General features: G+C 40.2%; 1 protein-coding gene and 1 non-coding gene across 2 annotated transcripts in view; both read right to left on the bottom strand.

The window, feature by feature from the left end:
* LOC126108483 (uncharacterized) overlaps window positions 1–21,355 on the bottom strand; it is a 118,780-nt gene that overhangs the window by 5,956 nt on the left and 91,469 nt on the right. The window contains exons 6-7 of the mRNA XM_049913739.1: window positions 14,923–15,171; window positions 6,471–6,552 (exon numbers count right to left, since the gene is read on the bottom strand). Coding sequence (XP_049769696.1) covers window positions 6,471–6,552; window positions 14,923–15,171 — 331 coding nt within the window. The remainder of the gene's footprint in view (window positions 1–6,470; window positions 6,553–14,922; window positions 15,172–21,355) is intronic.
* Window positions 3,337–3,411, bottom strand: Trnas-cga (transfer RNA serine (anticodon CGA)). The gene has a single exon. It is a non-coding gene; the product is annotated as a tRNA-Ser (tRNA).

Raw genomic sequence — 21,355 nt, 5'->3', positions numbered from 1 at the left:
TAGCAATGCTAACGCAGTGAGCGCTCAGCTACGATCTACTCTCTTCTGCAAGAAGGAAGTCAGTACCAAGACTAAGTTATCTGTGCACCGTTCAATCTTCCGACCAACTTTGTTGTATGGGAGCGAAAGCTGGGTGGATTCAGGCTACCTTATCAACAAGGTTGAGGTTACGGATATGAAAGTAGCTAGGATGATTGCAGGTACTAGTAGATGGGAACAATGGCAGGAGGGTGTCCACAATGAAGAAATCAAAGAAAAACTGGGAATGAACTCTATAGATGTAGCAGTCAGGGCGAACAGGCTTAGATGGTGGGGTCATGTTACACGCATGGGAGAAGCAAGGTTACCCAAGAGACTCATGGATTCAGCAGTAGAGGGTAGGAGGAGTCGGGGCAGACCGAGGAGAAGGTACCTGGATTCGGTTAAGAATGATTTTGAAGTAATAGGTTTAACATCAGAAGAGGCACCAAAGTTAGCACTGAATAGGGGATCATGGAGGAACTGTATAAGGGGGGCTATGCTCCAGACTGAACGCTGAAAGGCATAATCAGTCTTAAATGATGATGATGATGATGATGATGATGATGAAAGTTTATTACCTAATAAAAACCACTGATGTAAGTGAAACTGATAACTGTCTGGGAAGTAAGAACATTTGACTCAATCTCATGTCATAATCAATGTTTTTGAAGGCCTGTACATGTCACTCTATATTTAAATAATGAAATACTGCACTAGTTACGTATTTTTTCATGCTTAGCATGACGCGTTTAGAGAATTTTTTCTCATTGTTAAGTGCAAATATGTATTTTGTATGGTGTTTGAATGTGTGTTATTCTGCGTCTCTTGCACTGCAGTTGTCGTTTTGAGGTTATCAGGTAGTGTGCCTCATCAGTTATGTAGGAAAGCACACACACACACACACACACACACACACACACACACACAAACTATCATTCTCATTGTTTGTTTGTGAAACATCACAAAAAAATACATACATAAATACTGCACTTGACAACGAGAATAAATTCTCAATAGACGTTTTGCTCAGCATGAATACAATACATAACCGTCGCTGTGTATACATTAAAAACATTTGAGCAATGCAAAGTGAATGACTGTGTCAACTAGCGTTCCACGTGGCCATAAACCAAAACACGCTTAAATATGGTTCGAAAAAGCTGTCCCAATGATCACAACAATCATAAAGCTGCATATGCGCAGTAGAAACAGTTTGAGAATGGTTGTGATTGGTCACGATATCTTCATTCGAATAAACCCAGTTACTCCATCAGCCACCACACCATTACAGCTTGGCAACGGCGGGAGACACGGCACGAATTGATACAACTTTTACTCATTTGCCAGTTCAAATCCGCTGAGTAGAAGAGTGCCCTGGTGTCAAGAAACTTAACCACTTAATATTTGTAAACACTACTGGACAGCCAACATCATGCCAGCATCATATTTTGTCCACAAACATGTTTTCATATGGCGTAAATCGCTGGAAAGTTAAAAATATGTTGACGCAAATTCAGGTGCAAATTAACATTGTGGGCATAGGAAATTTGATGGGACCGATGAGAAACGTTGTAAACGGCGGGAAAACATTAATTCCGGAAACATAAAAGCAGGGTTATACTGTATTAAGATTATAATTTAGTTTGCTGGTATAGAACTACCACCATTTTCTTTCCATTTAAATGGACAACCTGATGACTTGCTGGAAATCAGAATCAGAAACGACACCTGAAAGTGTGACTAGAGGACAAAAGGTACAACAAGAGAACTCTATAATCATGTGTGTACTGAAGACGCCAAAACCTGGAGGGGGGTGGGCATGTTTAATACAAACACTTAACGTGCTCCAGGCACCTCTCATTTTCTAACTATCACAAATACAGAATCATGACTACCCCACAAGTGTACGCAAATGTATCAACTTTCACATTTGGTGAAGTATTTCTCATTCTTATTATTATTACATAAATATTCTATCTAATTAGACTGTGGTCTAATTGTTTCCACTTTTCTTTTAATCATCAGTCTTCTGATTAATTCAATGCAGCCCGCCACAAATTCCTCTCCTACATACTCAATTTTGTTCTGGACGTATTACAAATTCAGTCTTCCTCTACAGTTTTTGCCCTTTTCAGCTCCCTCTAGTACCGTGGAAGTGATTCCCTAACATCGTAACAGATGTCCTATCATCCTGTCCTTTCTCCTTGTCAGTGTTTTCCATATTTCCCTTTCCTCTCCAATTCTGCACAGAATCTCCTCATTCTTCACCTTTTCAACATTCATCTGTAGCATGACATCTCAAATGCTTCAATTCTCTTCTTTTCTGGTTTTCCAGCAGTCCATATTTCATTACCATACAGCACTGCACTCCCAACCTACAATCTCAGAAATTTCATCCTCAAATTAAAGCCTATGTTTGATACTAGTAGACTTCTCTTGGCCAGGAACACTCTTATACCAGTGCTAGTCTGCTTTTGATCTCCTCCTCGCTCCATCCATCATTGGTTATTTTGCTGCGTAAGTAGTGGAATTCCTTAACTTCATGACCGTCAATCCTGATGTTCTCATATCTGCTACATCTCTCATTACTTTCATCTTTCTTTGATTTACTCTCAATCCACATTCTGCATTCATTAAACTGTTCATTCCATTCAGCAGATCATGTAATTCTTCTTGAAACTTCTTGACTTTCACTCAGGGTAGCAATGTCATCAGTGAATTGTATCCTTTCGCCTTGAATTTTAATCCACCCCTGAACCTTTCTTTTATCTCATCATTGCTTCTTCGATGTACAGATTGAACAGAAAGGCGAAAGACTACATCCCTGTCTTACACCCTCTTCCATCTGAGCACTTCGTTCTTGATCTTCCACTCTTATTGTGTATTACAGTCTTTCCTTACAAGTTCCCCATATTTTTCCCAGAATTTCGAACATCTTACACCATTTTACATTGTCAAACACTTTTTCCAGGCTGAAAAATCCTATGAATGTGTCTTGATTTTCCTTTAGTCTTGCTTCCATTATCAAGCACAATGTCAGAATTGCCCCTTTAGTGCCTTTACCTTCCTTAAAGCCAACCTGGTCATCTCAACACGTCCTCAATTTTCTTTTCCATTCTTCGCACATTATTGTTGTCAGTTGCTTGAACACATGAGCTGTTAGGCTGCTTGTGCAATAATTCTCCCACTTTTCAGCACTTCCAGTCTTCGGAATAGGTGAATGATATTTTTCCAAAAGTACCATGGTATGTTGCCAGACTCATACAGTCTACACAACAACATGAATAGTGAAACTTCCTGGCAGATTAAAACTGTGTGCCAGGCCGAGACTCGAACTCGGGACCTTTGCCTTTCGCGGGCAAGTGCTCTACCAACTGAGCTACCCAAGCACGACTCACGCCCCGTCCTCACAGCTTTACTTCTGCCAGTACCTCGTCTCCTTCTCATTCTGGAAACATGAATAGTCATTTTGTTGAAACTCCCCCCAATGATTTTAGAAATTCTGATGAAATGTTGTCAATCCCTTCTGCCTCATTTGGTCTTAAGTCCTACAAAACTCTACTAAATTTGGAGTCTAATCCTGGATGCCTCTCTCTTATAAATCTTCTTCTTCTATCATATCAGACAAATCTTCCCCCTCATATAGGTTTCAGTGTACTCTTTCCACCTCTCTGCTCTCCCCTCTTCATTTTACAGTGGAACTCCCATTGCACCCTCAATGTTACCACCCTTGCATTTAATTTCACTGAAGGTTGTTTTGACTTTCCTATACGCTGAGTCAGTCCTTCCAACAATAATTTCTCTTTCAATTTCTTCACATTTTTCATGCAGCCATTTCTACTTAACTTCCCTGCATTTCTATTTATTTCATTCCTCAGCTACTTTTATTTCTGTATTCCTGAATTTCCCTGAAGATTTTTGTACTTTCCTCCTTCATCGAACAACCGAAGTATTCCTTCTGTTGCCCACAGTTTCTTCACAGTTAACTTCTTTGTACCTATGTTTTTCCTTCCAACTTCTGTGACTGCCCTTTTTAGCGTTGTCCATCCCTTTTCAACAGTATTGCCTACTGTGCTATTGCTTCTTGCTATGTCTATAGCCTTAGGGAACTTCAAACTTATCTCGTCATTCCTTAGTACTTCTGTATCTCATCTTTTTGCATATTGATTCTTTCTGACTAATCTCTCAAACTTTAGCCTGCTCTTCATCCCTACTACATTGTGATCTAAATCTGTATCTACTCCTTGGTACGCATTACAATCCAGTATCTGATTTCGGAAAGTCTGTCTGACCATGATGTAATCTAACTGAACTCTTTCTGTATCACCTGGCCTTTTCCAAGTATACTTCCTTGTGATGATGATTGTTCTGTGGGGTTGAGCACACCACAAAACAATCATCATCATCCTGCATGATCATCAGCGCTTGTACAAAGTCCCAATTTCTACAAAGTCCCAATTTCTACACAGTCCCAATTTCTACACAGTCCCAATTTCTACACAGTCCCAATTTCTACACAGTCCCAATTTCTACACAGTCCCAATTTCTACACAGTCCCAATTTCTACACAGTCCCAATTTCTACACAGTCCCAATTTCTACACAGTCCCAATTTCTACACAGTCCCAATTTCTACACAGTCCCAATTTCTACACAGTCCCAATTTCTACACAGTCCATTTTTCCCACAATCCAATCTAGTCAGTCTCACAAATGATGATGATGATGATGATGATGACAACACAGACACCCAGACCCCGGGCAGAGAAAATCCCCAACCCAGCCAGGAATCAAACCCGGGACTCCAAGATCCAGAGGCAGCAACGCTAGCCCCTAGGCCCCAAGCTGCGCACTATACTTCCTCCTCTAGCGATTCTTGAACAGAGTATTCGCTATTACTAGCCGAAATTTATTACAGAACTCAATCAGCCTTTCTCCTCTCTCATTCCTTGTCCCAAGACCAACTCCCCAATAATCGTTTCTTCTACTCCTTCCCCTAGCATTCCAATCCCCCAATGACTATTAGATTTTCATCTCCCTTTACTTACTGTATTACCCTTCCAATATTCTCATGTACTTTCTCTTATCTCTTCAGCTTGTGACGTCGGCTTGTATATCTGAACTATTTTTGTCGGTGTTGGTTTGCTGTCAATTCTGACAAGAACAATCCTATCACTGAACTGTTCAGAGTAAAACACTCTCTGCCCCACTTTCCTATTCACAACAAATTCTACTGCAGTTATACAATTTTCTGCTACTGCTGATACTGCCCTATACTCATCTGACTATCCTTGTCTCCATTTCATTTTACTTCACTGACCCCTACTCTATCTAGATTGAGCCTTTTCATTTCTCTTTTCAGGTTTTCTAGCTTCCCTAACACATTCAAGCTTCTGACATTCCATGCTCCGACTTGTAGAATGTCATCCTTTCATTGGTTATTCAATGTTTTTCTCATGGTCACCCCCTTGGCAGTCTCTTCCCAGATATCCGAATGGGAGACTATTTCGGAATCTTTTGCCAATGGAGAAATCATCATGACACGTCTTTCAATTACAGGCCACATGTTCTGTGGATACACGTCGTGTGTTTCTAATGAAGTGGTTTCCATCCCCATACCATTGATCATTGATGTTTCTTCCACCTCTAGGGGCAGTATCGCACTCCCAAGGACAAGAGAGTGCACTGAACCTCTGCCTGCTCATCTGCCCTCCCTGTCAAGGCTATTGGCAGAATGAGTGTGACTTCTGTCTGAAGTCTCCGGCCACCAATGCTGATTATTAATCAAAATTTAAGCAGTGACAGGTTTCAAACCTGTGACCGAAGATGTTTTCATTACAAGTAAGACGTTTTGATTACAAGTCACAGACACTTAGTTTAGCTTAAATGCCTGTAATTGAAAATCTATTAGTTAATTACAATACAATTTCAAGCAACTGACCATTGTTGCACCTTGTAATATTTCAAAATTCTGTTGTGATGATAATACTGAAGTCTAAACCTTACCAGAGACAGACTCTCTCTCTCTCTCTCTCTCTCTCTCTCTCTCTCTCTCTCTCTCTCTCTCTCTCTCCCTTCAATTAACACTTCTACAATTTCAAACCCAAATGCACTTTCACTTGTGGTGTCTGGAATTTCCACACAGGAAATCTCCAGTTAGTTTTTGTAAAACTCTCCTGTGTTCCAGCACTGCCACAATACATCATGTACCCTGATGAATGCCACTTTGAGAGGTTGCCAAAATGTTGGTTCAACATTTCCCAACATTTCATAGTCTACAGAGCGACACAATTTTATGGAAAGTGACTACAGCCAGAAAATATTATAAATATGAAGCCCCTAATAATTGCAGATACTTGCAGAATAACTGGAGCACAACACTTAACTTTGGCCCCTTCTACAAAAGAAAAGAGGTTTGAAACAGTCACTTACATAAAATATAGGTACTTACAAAAATATTTCTGTACAGGTATACGGCCGTCGTGTCAGTGTTTTCGGAATGGCCTTCTTTCATTTTAGAAGAGTGGGCTGACCTGCACATAGAACAAGAAAGCAAATGACTGACTTTCACTGAAACTATTATTTCTATTTCTTCTTAAATTAAAGTGTGGACAAAGATGTAAAGAAATGTAACTAGTCGTTATTCTGGTATTTTGGTAGATTGGTTCATGAGAAGTATACGAAAACCACAATATAAAGTTGGCCCAGATGGATCACTACATTGGTTCACTATATAAATGATACACTAGTAACTGCTGGCAAATTATTTACATATGGCGAATTATTTACATATCAATTCAATAAGCTATAATAATCTAAGGATATGGAAGGGGAGCAGTAGTTGAGAAGGGAATGAGATAGGGTACAACCCTGCCTCTGATGCTATTCCACCTCTACACTGAAGAAGGTCTGAAGGAAAGCAAGAAGAATTTAGTAAAAAGATTTATAGTTCAGACAAATTGTTATATTAAGAAATGAGACACAAAGTCATAGATAAATTTTTTATTTTGGCAGTAAAATATACTGATGATGGTCGAAAGATATAAAAGACAGACTGGAAAAAGCAAGAAAGGCATTTCCGAAAAACATAAATTTGTTAACATTGAAGATAAATATGTTAGGAAATCTTTTCTGCAGGTATTGGTCTGGAATGCAACCTTGTACAGAAGTGAAATGTGGACAATAAACAGTTCTGACAATGAGTGACTACAAGTTTTTGAAATGCAGTGCTGCAAAAGAATGCGCAAGATCAGATGTGTAGATTGAGTAACCAATGAGGTGGTGGTCCTGGATCAAATTCAGGAAAAAAGAAATTTACGGCACAACCTTATTAAAAGGATTGGTTGATGTTACACATCCGGACGTCTAAAGGAGGAAACTGTGGGGGGAGGGGGTGGGGTAAAAATTGTAGGGGCAGACACGATTACACCACCACCACCACCACCACCACCACCACCACCACCACCACCACCAACAACAACAACAACAACAATAATAAATTACATACTACTCAATCATATCATTGCAATTCACCATTATTTTGGAACCACATGGTGATATTACAGTAAACAAATACAATGCTGACTAAGGAAAACACATCGCACTGTCAATGCTTTAAAGTCAATTGTACACATACTACCAATGCCAATTACGCACTGACTCGAGATAAGCCCCCGCTCCCAGGTGCAATAATATTGTGGACAATTAATAATAAAAATATTGAAAAATCTTGGGTAGTGTACAAAAAATACTATAGCAAAGATTTAGTACTTTGTGTAACAGGATGTGTGCTTTTTGCAGCAGTGGCATAGTTTCTGAAAAATACACACAACTTTTGGATGTTGGGGAGATTGTACTGCACGCATATGAGTCAAACGCAGTTAAAGTTTATGCAAATGTTCTTCAAAGGACAAGATAGTGATTATGACTTGTCACTAGTTTTTCTTCTACCACAGTGAAGTTGGCCAAAACTCAAACAATGCCACAGCGTAGAATTTATACCAGATATGTTTTATTTTCTCAGGAAACTAAAGACGTGTCTGTTTTTCAAATCTGTTTGGATTTACACAAATAATGAGTAGCAAACAGCACTTTTAAGTGAATAAAACAAAACAAAGTACAACATTGTAGTTTGCAGGAGTAGAACTTACACTACGCGATCAAAAGTATCCGGACACCTAGCTGAAAATGACTTACAGGTTCGTGGCACCCTCCATCGGTAATGCTGGAATTCAACATGGTGTTTGCCCACCGTTGGCCTTGATGTCAGCTTCCACTCTCGCAGGCATGCATTCAATCAGGTGCTGGATGGTTTCTTGGGCAATGGCAGCCCATTCTTCACGGAGTCCTGCACTGAGGAGAGGTATCGATGTCCGTCAGTGAGGCCTGGTACGAAGTCGGCGTTCCAAAACATCCCAAAGGTGTTCTACAGGATTCAGGTCCGGACTCTGTGCAGGCCAGTCCATTACAGGGATGTTATTGTCACGTAACCACGCTGCCACATGCCGTGTATTATGAACATGTGCTTGATCGTGTTGAAAGATGCAATCGCCATCCCCGAATTGCTCTTCAGCAGTGGGAAGCGAGAAGATGCTTAAGACATCAATGTAGGCCTTTGCTGTGATAGTGCCACGCAAAACAAGGGGTGCAAGCCCCCTCCATAAAAAACACGACCACACCATAACACCACTGCCTCCGAATTTTGCTGTTGGCACGAGACACGCTGGCAGATGACGTTCACCGGGTATTCGCCAGACCCACATCCTGCCATCAGATCGCCACATTGTGTACCATGATTTGTCACACTCCACACATCATCTCCACTTTTCAATCGTGTAATGTTTAGCCTCCTCAGACCAAGTGATGCAGCGTTTGGCATTTACAGGAGTTAAGTGTGATGTGTGGCTTATGAGCAGCCGCTCGACCTTGGAATCCAAGTTTTCTCACCTCCCGCCTGACTGTCATAGTACTTGCAGTGGATCCTGATGCAGTATGGAATTTCTGTCAGTCAACAGACGAGGTCGGTCCATACGCTTTTGTGCTGTACATGTTTCCACTTCATTATCACATGGGAACAGTGGATCTAGGGATGTTTAGGAGTGTGGAAATCTTGCATACAGACATATAACAAGTGACACCAAATCACCTGACTGCAGAGTGCCCCATTCTGCTCTCTCACGATGTCCAATAACTACTGAGGTCACTGATGGGGAGTACCTGGCAGTAGGTGGCAGCACAATTCACCTAATATGAAAAAAGTATGTTTTTGGTGGTGCCCCGATACTTTTGATCACATAGTGTAGATTCTGAGTGCTACACACTCAATCGTTTTCTTTTAGAAGTTTTTCTGATTTTGCCCTACAATGATGAAACTTATATGTACGGGGTGTTCAAAAAAGTTTCTCTGCAGCGCCGTATGATTGTTAGCTCCGCATGCTATATGCCGCAGAGAATATACCAAAACGAAACTCAGTAAAATACAAATTATTAATTTATTGAATATTCATTTTTATTTACAAATTTTCACATTAAATGTTGAAAGTGTCCCCCCTGTTGTTGAATGCACAACTCAATTCATCTTACCATGTTTCCACACACAAGTTGTAACAATTCTTCTGTAACAGAAGCAGTGAATGTGGATATTGCAGTTTTAAATTCATCAATGGGTTTTGGACGGTTTTTATAGTCAGTTGCTTTCACTGCACCTCAGAAGAAAAAGTCAGGTGGTGTTAGGTCAGGTGACTGGAGGTCAAAGTCCCTGTGAAATTATGGGATCATCAGAAACATCAGCAAGCAGTGACATTGAAATGCAAGCTGTATGCGCGGTTGCGACACAAACAAAACAAATGAACAAAGGAACTAAACTTAAACGTTCACGTCAACACGTAACAACACACACAAATGGTACTACTGACACTGGCTGAGATAAACGAAACAGTGGAATGTTGGGAGAGTCCACTTGAAGGGAAGTAACCCAGGCAGTGGAATGTTGGGAGAGTCCACTTGAAGGGAAGTAACCCAGGCACGAGAACAATCATACGGCACTGCGGAGAGACTTTTTGAACACCCCGTACAAAGCTATACATATCATTTTTATTTTAACAGCAAAATGCAATCTGAGGAGAAAAAGGGCACTATGAAGGATTTATCCAAATGGGACTGAAATCACTAGATGTGATGTACATGTACAGACAAACACACAATTGTAACTTTAGAAAAATTCGATGATTTATTCAAAAACCCATGAACCATGGGCCTTGCTGTTGGTGGGGATAGCCGTACCATAGGTGCAACCACGACAGAGGAGTGTCTGTTGAGAGGCCAGACAAACGTGTGGTTCCTGAAGAGGGGCAGCAGCCTTTTCAGTATTTGCAGGGGCAACAGTCTGGATGATTAACTGATCTGGCCTAGTAACACTAACCAAAACGGCCTTGCTGTGCTGGTACTGCTAACGGCTGAAAGCAAGGGGAAACTACAGCCATAATTTGTCCCGAGGGCATGCAGCTTTACTGTATGGTTAAATGATGATGGCATCCTCTTGGGTAAAATATTCTGGAGGTAAAATAGTCCCCCATTCCGATCTACGGGCAGGGACTACTCAAGAGGATGTTGTTATCAGAAGAAAGAAAACTGACGTTCTACGGATCAGAGTGTGGAATGTCAGATCCCTTAATCGGGCAGGTAGATTAGAAAATTTAAGAAGGGAAATAGATAGGTTAAAGTTAGATATAGTTGGAATTAGTGAACTTTGGTGGCAGGAGGAACAAGACTTCTGGTCAGGTGAATACAAGGTTATAAATTCAAAATCAACAAAATCAAATAGAGGTAATGCAGTAGTAGGTTTAATAAGGAATAAAAAAATAGGAGTGCCGGTCAGCTACTAACAAACAGCATAGTGAAGGCATTATTGTGGCTAAGATACACACGAAGCCCCTGCTTACTACAGTAGTACAAGTTTATATGCCAACTAGCTCTGCAGATGAAGAAGAAATTGATTAAATGTATGATGAGATAAAAGAAATTATTCAGATAGTGAAGTGAGACGAAAATTTAATAGTCATGGGTGACTGGAGGGGTGAGGGGCGAGGGGTGAGGAAAAGGGAGAGAAGGAAACATAGTAGGTGAATATGGATTGGGCATAAGAAATGAAAGAGGAAGCTGTCCAGTAGGATTTTGCACAGAGCATAACTTAATCATAGCTAACACTTAGTTCAAGAATCATGAAAGAAGGTTGTATACATGGAAGAAGCCTGGAGATGCTAGAAGGTATCAGATAGATTATACAATGGTAAGACAGAGATTTAGGAACCAGGTTTTAAATTGTAAGGCATTTCCAGGGGCAGATGTGGACTCTGACCACAATCTATTGGTTATGAACTGTAGATTAAAGCTGAAGAAACTGCAAAAAGGTGGGAATTTAAGGAGATGGGACCTGGATAAACAAAGAACCAGAGGTTGTACAGAGTTTCAGGGAGAGCATTAGGTAATGATTGACAAGAATGGGGGAAAGAAATACAGTAGAAGAAGAATGGTAGCTCTGAGGGATGAAGTAGTGAAGGCAGCACAGTATCAAATAGGTAAAAAGACAAGGGCTGGTAGAAATCCTTGGGTAACAGAAGAAATATTGAATTTAATTGATGAAAGGAGAAAATATAAAAATGCAGTAAATGATGCAGACAAAAAGGAATACAAATGTCTCAAAAATGAGATCGACAGGAAGTGCAAAATGGCTATTCAGGAATGGATAGGGGACTAATGTAACGATGTAGAGGCATTTATCACTAGGGGTAAGATAGATACTGCCAACAGGAAAATTAAAGAAATCTTTGAAGAAAAGAGAACCACTTGTATGAATATCAAGAGCTCAGATGGAGAACCAGTTCTAATCAATGAAGGGAAAGTAGAAAGAGTATATAGAGTGTCTATACAAGGGTAATGTACTTGAAGGCAATATTATGGAAATGGAAGAGGATGCAGAGGAAGATGACATGGGAGATACGATACTGTGTGAAGAATTTGACAAAAGTACTGAAAGACCTGTCGAAACAAGGCCTCAGGAGTGGTCAACATTAAATTAGAGCTACTAATAGCCTTGGGAGAGTCAGCCCTGACAAAAAATCATCTGGTGAGAACGATGTGTGAGACAGACGAAATACCCTCAGACTTCAAGAAGAATATAATAATTCCAATCCCAAAGAAAGCAGGTGTTCACAGGTGTGAAAATTACCGAACTATCAGCTCGTCACGGCTGCAAAGTACTAACACGAATTCCTTACAGACAAACGGAAAAACTGGTAGAAGCCGACTTTGGGGAAGATCAGTTTCGATTCCGTAGAAATGTTCGAACACGCGAGGCAATACTGATCCTATGACTTATCTTAGAAGATTAGTTAAGGAAAGAGGAACTTTAACAAATAAAAATAAAATAAAATAATAATAATAAATTGTAATAATAATAATTGTTTGGATAAGTAATTGAGATATTAAAGTATGTTTCGCCTTTAAGATTGGAATTGAATTTCTTAATGTTTCATAAAATCTTACGTAGCATTGTCCATTGAGGTCACACAATAAAGTAAATGCAATTTACAGCATGAATTTATCGAGCATCGCACGTCCAAAGATGTACGGAATGTAGCCAGGGCTCATTATATATTTTTTGAAGACAAAGTCTGATATCTGACTTCAGCTTCAATCATGACAATGGGGTGACTAAAACTACTAAAACAGAGAAAAGCATACGATTAAATAAAACAGGTGCTCATTTCAACCTATACATTACGATATGAATGACACTTACGTAAAATTCTAGGTAAATAATTGCAGATAATTCACAAATGAGAGCGACTTATTAATTCTGCACCTCCTTTCTGCAAATAAGTATCAATATGGCTAACTGTGGAGCCACACAAAATATTACGTCCTTCTAGGACAACAAATGACACAAGAGTGCTGATGCCTACTGGCTGCAATAAGAGAGCGGTGTTAATTCCTATGTTTTGCTTTCTCTTGTCTTAAAAATTGATACATATAATCTAAGTTCAGTAAATTAAATATCGTCTGTGCTCGAGTGCAAATGGTTCCTTAAAAAACCTACCTTTCTAGCATTTGTAGACTTAGATAAAGCTTTTGACAATGTTGACTGGAATACTCTCTTTCAAATTCTGAAGGTGGCAGGGGTAAAATACAGGGAGCAAAAGGCTATTTACAATTTGTATAGAAACCAGATGGCAGTTATAAGAGTCGAGAAGCATGAAAGGGAAGCAGTGGTTGGGAAGGGGGTGAGGCAGGTTTGTAGCCTCTCCCCGAAGTTATTCAATCTGTATAATGAGCAAGCAGTAAAGGAAACAAAAGAAACATTCGGAGTAGGTATTAAAATCCATGGAGAAGAAATAAAAACTTTGAGATTCGCCGATGACATAGTAATTCTGTCAGGGACAGCAAAGGACTTGCAAGAGCAGCTGAACGGAATGGACAGTGTCTTGAAAGGAGGGTATAAGATGAACATCAACAAAAGCAAAACAAGGATAATGGAATGTAGTCGAATTAAGTCGGATGATGCTGAGGGAATTAGATTAGGAAATGAGACACTAAAAGTAGTAAAGGAGTTTTGCTATTTGGGGAGCAAAATAACTGAAGATGGTCAAAGTAGAGAGGATATAAAATGTAGACTGGCAATGGCAAGGACAGCGTTCCTGAAGAAGAGAAATTTGTTAACATCGAGTATAGATTTAAGTGTCAGGAAGTCGTTTCTGAAAGTATTTGTATGGAGAGTAGCCATGTGTGGAAGTGAAACATGGACGATAAATAGTTTAGACAAGAAGAGAATAGAAGCTTTCGAAATGTGGTGCTACAGAAGAATGCTGAAGATTAGATGGGTAGATCACATAACTAATGAGGAGGTATTGAATAGGATTGGGGAGAAGAGAAGTTTGTGGCACAACTTGACTAGAAGAAGGGATCGGTTGGTAGGAAATGTTCTGACGCATCAAGGGATCACCAATTTAGTGTTGGAGGGCAGCGTGGAGGGTAAAAATCGTAGAGGGAGACCACGAGATGAATACCCTAAGCAGATTCAGATGGACGTAGGTCACAGTAGGTACTGGGAGATGAAGCTTGCACAGCACTGAGTAGCATGGAGAACTGCATCAAACCAGTCTCAGGACTGAAGACCACAACAACAACAACAACAACAACTCCAAGAGAAAGAGCTTCAAAAACTGAGTAAGTCCATGCTGCACTAGCACATCTCTGGCCATTATGAAAGCAGCTATTTCGCTTGGCAGTGATTGATAGACTTGCTGTATGTAATTCCTGAGGGATATTTTGCCAAATTCTAATTGGCATGTTAGATAGTCAAAATCCTGTGCCGGTTGGAGGGACCTGTCCATAATGCTCCAAATGTTCTCAACTGAAGAGAGGTCTGGCGACCTTGCTGGCCATGGTATGGTCTGGCAGTTTCCAGAAAAAGTTGAAAATACAGATTACTTCGACCAAAACATTTCTTATTCTTCATACTATGCATTTTGTAGAATTACACCCCGTCCCCCTCAGGTGGATTTATGTCATTTAATAAGGCCTGGAGGATTTGTATGTAAGATTGATTGTACCGAATCTGTGGCACTATCTTCCAGTGTTGTATCTGACAAAAACAGGACTGGAAAAAGAGAATCCTGAGACCACAGATTTCTCAGAAGTCACCTTATTAAATGACATAAATTCAGTTGATGAGAGGGTTTAGTTATCCGAAACGTGTAGTGGGAAAAACAAGAAATGCGACTGCTTACAGTAATTTGTACTTTCAATTTATATTCATATGAGGGCCACAGCTTAGCCTTACCATATTTTTCTAGAATCAAGAAGAAAAAAAGAAGGAATCAGAATCCAGGTTGTTAAACACTCACACTTCGGTCACACTATCATCACTCTCGGTAGCGAGTGCGTCCAAAGAGATTTCCAGGCCCCCTGGGCCAATCCGGAGCGACGGGTCAGGTGACAGTGACACGTTCTGAGGGACGAGGCTCAGGTCACCAATCGTCAATGACTCGTCGCCCACCTCAGATGCCTTACCGTCTTCCGAGTCCGAAGAGTTCTCCGATACTTCGGCTACATCCTCCAACTTGGGAGCTTTTATGAACTCTTTGTTCTCACACCTGTGGACAACAGTGGAGTCACACAACAAAGACATGCAGTACACACCAAAAATTTGGCAATTAAATGGCACATATGAAACATAATCCGATAAACACAGAGCTAATTCGTACAGGGTGAGCTAGAGAGGAAATATGAACAGTAGCATGTCTATCTACATGGTCACTCTCAAAAAAATTGTGTTATCCTAGTGCTACCATTTTCTTGTATTTCCAACACTGCTGGAAGTTATTCATATCTAGGGCAAACAGGTGTTGGTCAATCAAACACACCTCTTCTTTAACAACAGCTTTCTACTCTGTTAAGCTTTGGGGTTTGTTGAATAGGAACACACTATCAAATACCCAAGCAGTGCACAAGTTTTGTCACATTTGTGGCCACAGCATATGACCAAAATGAGAAATGAGGCGACCAGCAACTGAACAGGACACATTCACTGTGATGAGATGTCTCACCGTCATGCTGAAAATACAGACTCCTCCCGTTTATCTGTCCTCTATCAAATTCTGACAGGAGAATGTATTAAGCATGCATACAAAATGTTTGGACTCTATTGTCACAATTAATGCCGGCATCCTCGGAAAAATAAGGCCTAAGTACACTGACAGCAGCTAGGGCACACCACACCTGCCACACCTAGGGAGTGGAGATGTCTTTCAAGTACTACACAAAGCTGTTCAGGGGCCCAAAAACAGTAGTTCTGTCTGTTAAGTAACCCAAACATACATCTTATCGATTATCTACACTATTAAACAGCTAACTCACTTCATGGTGCATGGTTCCAGTTTCAGGTTGCTTATCTGATGGCTCCCAGGGTCAGCAAAAATTTGATTTCCCGTATTCTAAGTAGTTATAACCCAAATTTAGAACTTTAAATGCTATTATACTCCACTCATTAAGAGCTATATTTTTATGTTAAAATTTTAAGGGTAAGACACATATTACAGTAAGAAACACAGTAAGAAAGTGTGTGTGTCTTGATGTACTGTAACTCAAGGTGCAAAAACTACCCTCTATATTCATTCAGTATTTGAGAATAACTTCCATCGAAGTTTACACATGTTTTCAAACCTTTATGAAACTTTTTTTGAAACATTTTATCATTTACTACATTTTCAATTTTGAGACAGTAAGACTTTGCACGAGGCATAACATTGTAATTTATTACTTCTTGAAACTTCCCAGCAGATTAAAACTGTGTGCCGGATCGAGACTCGAACTTGGGACCTTTGCCTTTCGCGGGCAAGTGCTCTACCAACTGAGCTACCCAAGCACAACTCACGCTCCGTCCTCACAGCTTTTACTTCTGCCAGTACCTCGTCTCCTACATTCCAAACTTAACAGAAACTTCTGTTAAGCACACACTCCACTGCAGAGTGAAAATCTCATTCTATTACTTCTTTATTACTAACTCTATTCATACCACACTTCATAGACACTATGCACAATAGCACTGAAAGTACCTGCAAAATTACGTCACTGTATGACTCTTAGTTCACAAGATATGACCTCATCAGTATTAAGATGTTTGTTTATTGCTTCTGTCCACACAAATCAAAGAAAAACTTTTCCTTTCAAGCAACATACACAATACCCATTACAAAACAAACAAATAAAGTGCATTGCACATGAGAACCAATGCAGTTAAAGGAATCATTAGCTTCTAACGACAATTTTTTCGAAAAAGTATATAATGAAAGTGCCAGCAATTTTTTTTTCACATTCTTTGCAAATGGCAAGAGTAACAACCCACTGTCATCATTCCATTTGGAAAGGGCCGATAAATAGTTTTCGCGACTCACGAAGCTTTACTGCATGTAATGAAAAACTTTCTAATCTGCAGAATGCCTGTGGCAGGGAAAGTAAAATGATATTTGTTGCTGTTGTATAGCAATAGTCTTTGCAAAAGACTACCACTCAAATAAACACACAAATCATTAATGATTAAGGAAAACAGGCTCAAAAATTACAAAAATCATAACAGTGTCAGCTCATACAGGTCTCACAATTCATTTTCCAATAAGACTGCAATTTCAGTTACAAATCAAGTGGCATACTGGAAAATCAAAGGTGCGAATCAGACGAACTGTATTAACTATGAAACAGATTTTCAAAGCTGAATGCATGAGACCCTGTTTTCGCATTCTACATTTATATCTGCTGTAGTCTGCACATCACTGTGAGATGCATGGCAGAGGATATTTCAGATTGTAGCAGATATTATGGTTTTGCCCCATTCCACTCACTTGTGGAGTGCGGGAAGAATGACTCCACAAATGCCTCTGTCCGTGTGTTGTGTTTAGTCTCATCTCATCTTATTGTACCTGTAGCATTAACTGTATGGGGCAGTAGAATATTCCGAGATTCACCACTTAATACTGGTACTCAAAAGTTTGCAAGCAGGCTTCACAGAATAGTTTGTCTGCCTTCAGGCACTGCCCAGTTCTTGTATTTCACTATTCCTGTCACTGGTCAAACAAACCTGTGATGATGATCGGTTTGTGGAGCGCTCAACTGCACGATTATCAGAGCCCGTACAAATTCCCAATCTTTACTCAGTGCAATCTAGCCACTTTCATGAATGATGATGAAATGATGAGGACAACACAAACACTCAGTTCCCAGACAGAGAAAATCCCCAAACCTGCCTGGAATCGAACCAGGGACCTGTGATCCAGAGGCGGCATAGCCACTAGACCACAAGCTGCGGACTTGAACAAACCTGTGACCGTTAGCATTGCCCTTCTTTGTAAACTACAACACTTCCTGTCAGTGATATTTGGTCTGTGTCCTGCACACTTGAGCAATATTCCAGGAAGGGTCACACAAGTGTTTTGTAAACTGTTCCTTTGTAGACTGACTACATTTCCCTTATATTCTACCAATGAATCGCAATCTGCCACCTGATTTACTTACAAATGCGCCTTTTCCATTTCATACCCCTACAAATTACACCTAATATAGTTGCAAAGGTGACCACTTCCAACTGTGACTCACTGATATTGTAGTCATGGGTTATTACATTTTATGAGTGCACAAATTTACATTTCTAGTCATCAAAGGAAACTGCCACTCTTTGCACCACTTTAAAATCTTATTAAGATAGGACTGAATACTCGTGAAGATTTTTTCACGCAGTACTGCATTACACGTAACTACTCGCTCTCGTAGTGTGAGCAGCCCGTTAGCTTGCAAAGGCAGGGAATGGACCAGATCCAGGCCAAATTCACACGGTGGACTGGTTCACTGGCTGGCCTGCATATGGTCTATAGGGAGGTTCCCATAATTACTTAGGCAAATTCTGGGCTGGTCCAAAACTAGCGCCCCAAAGAGTACAATACAAAAATGGCTGAATATGATACACACAGAAAAAAGATTACACAATTCATGCACAGATGGCACATAAGACTTCTATTCCTCAGGTTACTTGGAGGACCATGGCATCAGAAGGGCATCTGGCTATAGGATTAAATATGGAAATAAAAATTCACCAAATCCTGAAAATGCAGACTCCATAATAGATGAGACAAACACTACAAGGAGGAGGAGGAGGAGGAGGAGGAGGAGGAGGAGGAACAGGGAGAAGACTGCGGTGTAGCTAACTGCACTGTCTGCAAAAAGTCTTTGGTGGCCAGTAATATAGTTTGTCAGGACATTATTACACAACAGTCCAAACACACATGCCTGGGGTGCACCTGAAGTTACTTCAATTTCTGTCGCTGATGCTCCATCTCAGATAACTTGCTGTGTCCTCCCAGACACAAAATCCTCAATCCAGTCTTAAATTTTGTTTTATACCCATATGATGATTTGGGGAGCAAAATAACTGATGATGGTCGAAGCAGAGAAGATATAAAATGTAGAATGGCAATGGCAAGGAAAGCGTTTCTGAAGAAGAGGAATTTGTTAACATCGAGTATAGATTTAAGTGTCAGGAAGTCGTTTCTGAAAGTATTTATATGGAGTGTAGCCATGTATGGAAGTGAAACATGGACGATAAATAGTTTGGACAAGAGAATAGAAGCTTTTGAAATGTGGTGCTACAGAAGAATGCTGAAGATTAAATGGGTAGATCACATAACTAATGAGGAGGTACTGAATAGGGTTGGGGAGAAGAGGAGTTTGTGGCACAACTTGACAAGAAGAAGGGATCGGTTGGTAGGACATGTTCTGAGGCATCAATCAAGGGATCACCAATTTAGTATTGGAGTGCAGTGTGGAGGGTAAAAATTGTAGAGGGAGATCAAAAGATGAATACACTAAACAGATTCAGAAGGATGTAGGCAGCAGTACGTATTGGGAGATGAAGAAGCTTGCACAGGATAGAGTAGCATGGAGAGCTGCTTCAGACAAGTCTCAGGACTGAAGACAACAACAACAACAACAACAACAAAAACATGTTCAAAACACCTCACTATCATTGAGCAATTGATTGTGATTTATACTTTTGTTTTCACAGTATTCTATTTCATAATAATTACTGCTGAAATTGCAATAGTGGTGGAAAATAAACTGTAATACAAATCTAAATGTCATCAGTTATAAAATTCTGTGACACTCCAAAATCCAACTGCACACATATAACAACAAAATGGGAGAGAAGTTTAACCATTTCACAGAAATTGTTTAGATAGGTCACATGGAAAGCACTGACATCATAGCCTGAACCCTTAACACTATGACGGGAAGTCCAAACTAAACTATAGTGTCCGAGTGTCTGTGTGTCTTTAATATTGTATCACCAGGTACATCAAACATAAGTAGCAGCAACTTCGTTACATTATTTGTGTTTCTTTCTGGTCCATGTATTTTTGCATGTAATACGTGTTATGTTAATACGGCTGAGTACGTGCAATATTTGAAGGAAAATGTTTCTTAATTTGATGACCAAGAAATAGAAGGGCTGCAAAGGGTGTGGTAAAATACTACAGGAACTACAGGAACTACCAACAAAAAATATGCTATAAACTAGCCGTCTAGAACCGCGCGACCGCTATGGTCGCAGGCTCGAATCCTGCCTTGGGCATGGATGTGTGTGATGTCCTTAGGTTAGTTAGGTTTAAGTAGTTCCAAGTTCTAGGGAACTGATAACCTCAGATGTTAAGTCCCATAGTGTTCAGAGCCATTTGAACCATATAAACTAGCCGTACCTCTTACTAATTTGACAATTTATTTTCCGATAACTAGTTTTCGTCCTAACTCCATCTTCGCATGATTGAATAATTTTCTTCTGAAAATTGTTTGTTTCTATCTTAAAGAGAAGGTGGTCCCCATACAAAACTGCACAGAGCACAAATTGCGAGATGTCTGCCATTTTGAAGTATAAGGCAGGCACACAGTTTCTACTTTGCGCTGTTTTACACAGAGATTTCCTCTGTCTTCAAGGGAGAATAGTAAAATTGGCATAAGTATTCGGCAGTCTGAAGGTAAATTTGTACACAAAACTGTGGGCTTTGCAGGCCACCATGGATAAAATAAATTATGATTTTATTTCGTGTCATATACAGGGTCTAGCAACGACCAGTAACCCCACTCTTTCAGGAATTAAACTCTCACTTATAAAACAGCTCCAAACATCCCATTACGTTACAAATAGCTCATGTGTTAATCATTTGATGTTGAGCATATAAATGGGGAAACATTTAGCAAATGTTTCAAATTATACTTACAGTTTTTTGGAAATCGCTAGGTGCTCCCAAATAAAACACACAGTTTCTAACTGTAATATAGTCAATACTGTTTACAGTGTTTAATGCCCCTCACGTTGTCACCAGTGGGGAGTGAAATGAGATGTCACGAAGACAATAGATTTGATAAATTGATTTCTTTATTCCAGCCCTCGGCCATAATACATCAGGAAAAACTTAGTGAGGCATCCAGCCACCTCTCATGCTGACACCCAACATTGCTCACAGTGCAAGGAGTGGGGCCTAGTGTGGCGCCACTCGAATGCCACTGTCAGCAAAGTCTCTGGCCACGACCACGTCGACAGTACGGCAGCACAGCTGACAATGGCCGTGAACTCTGGGAAGCGGTCAGCTCGCTCGTTACAGGTTGCCCTGTCTCGTGCTCAAACAGCAGACCCGAATGCATTCTGGGATGTCTCACGGGTGTCGCAGGCTTGCAGTGGAGGCTGTGATACTGAGACGATAATCATTTACTACAAGAACTGCTAAGTCTTATATG

Source organism: Schistocerca cancellata, chromosome 11, assembly GCF_023864275.1.
Source record: "Schistocerca cancellata isolate TAMUIC-IGC-003103 chromosome 11, iqSchCanc2.1, whole genome shotgun sequence".
NCBI classification, from domain to species: Eukaryota; Metazoa; Arthropoda; class Insecta; order Orthoptera; family Acrididae; genus Schistocerca; species Schistocerca cancellata.
This window is presented reverse-complemented; position numbering and strand designations above follow the sequence as displayed.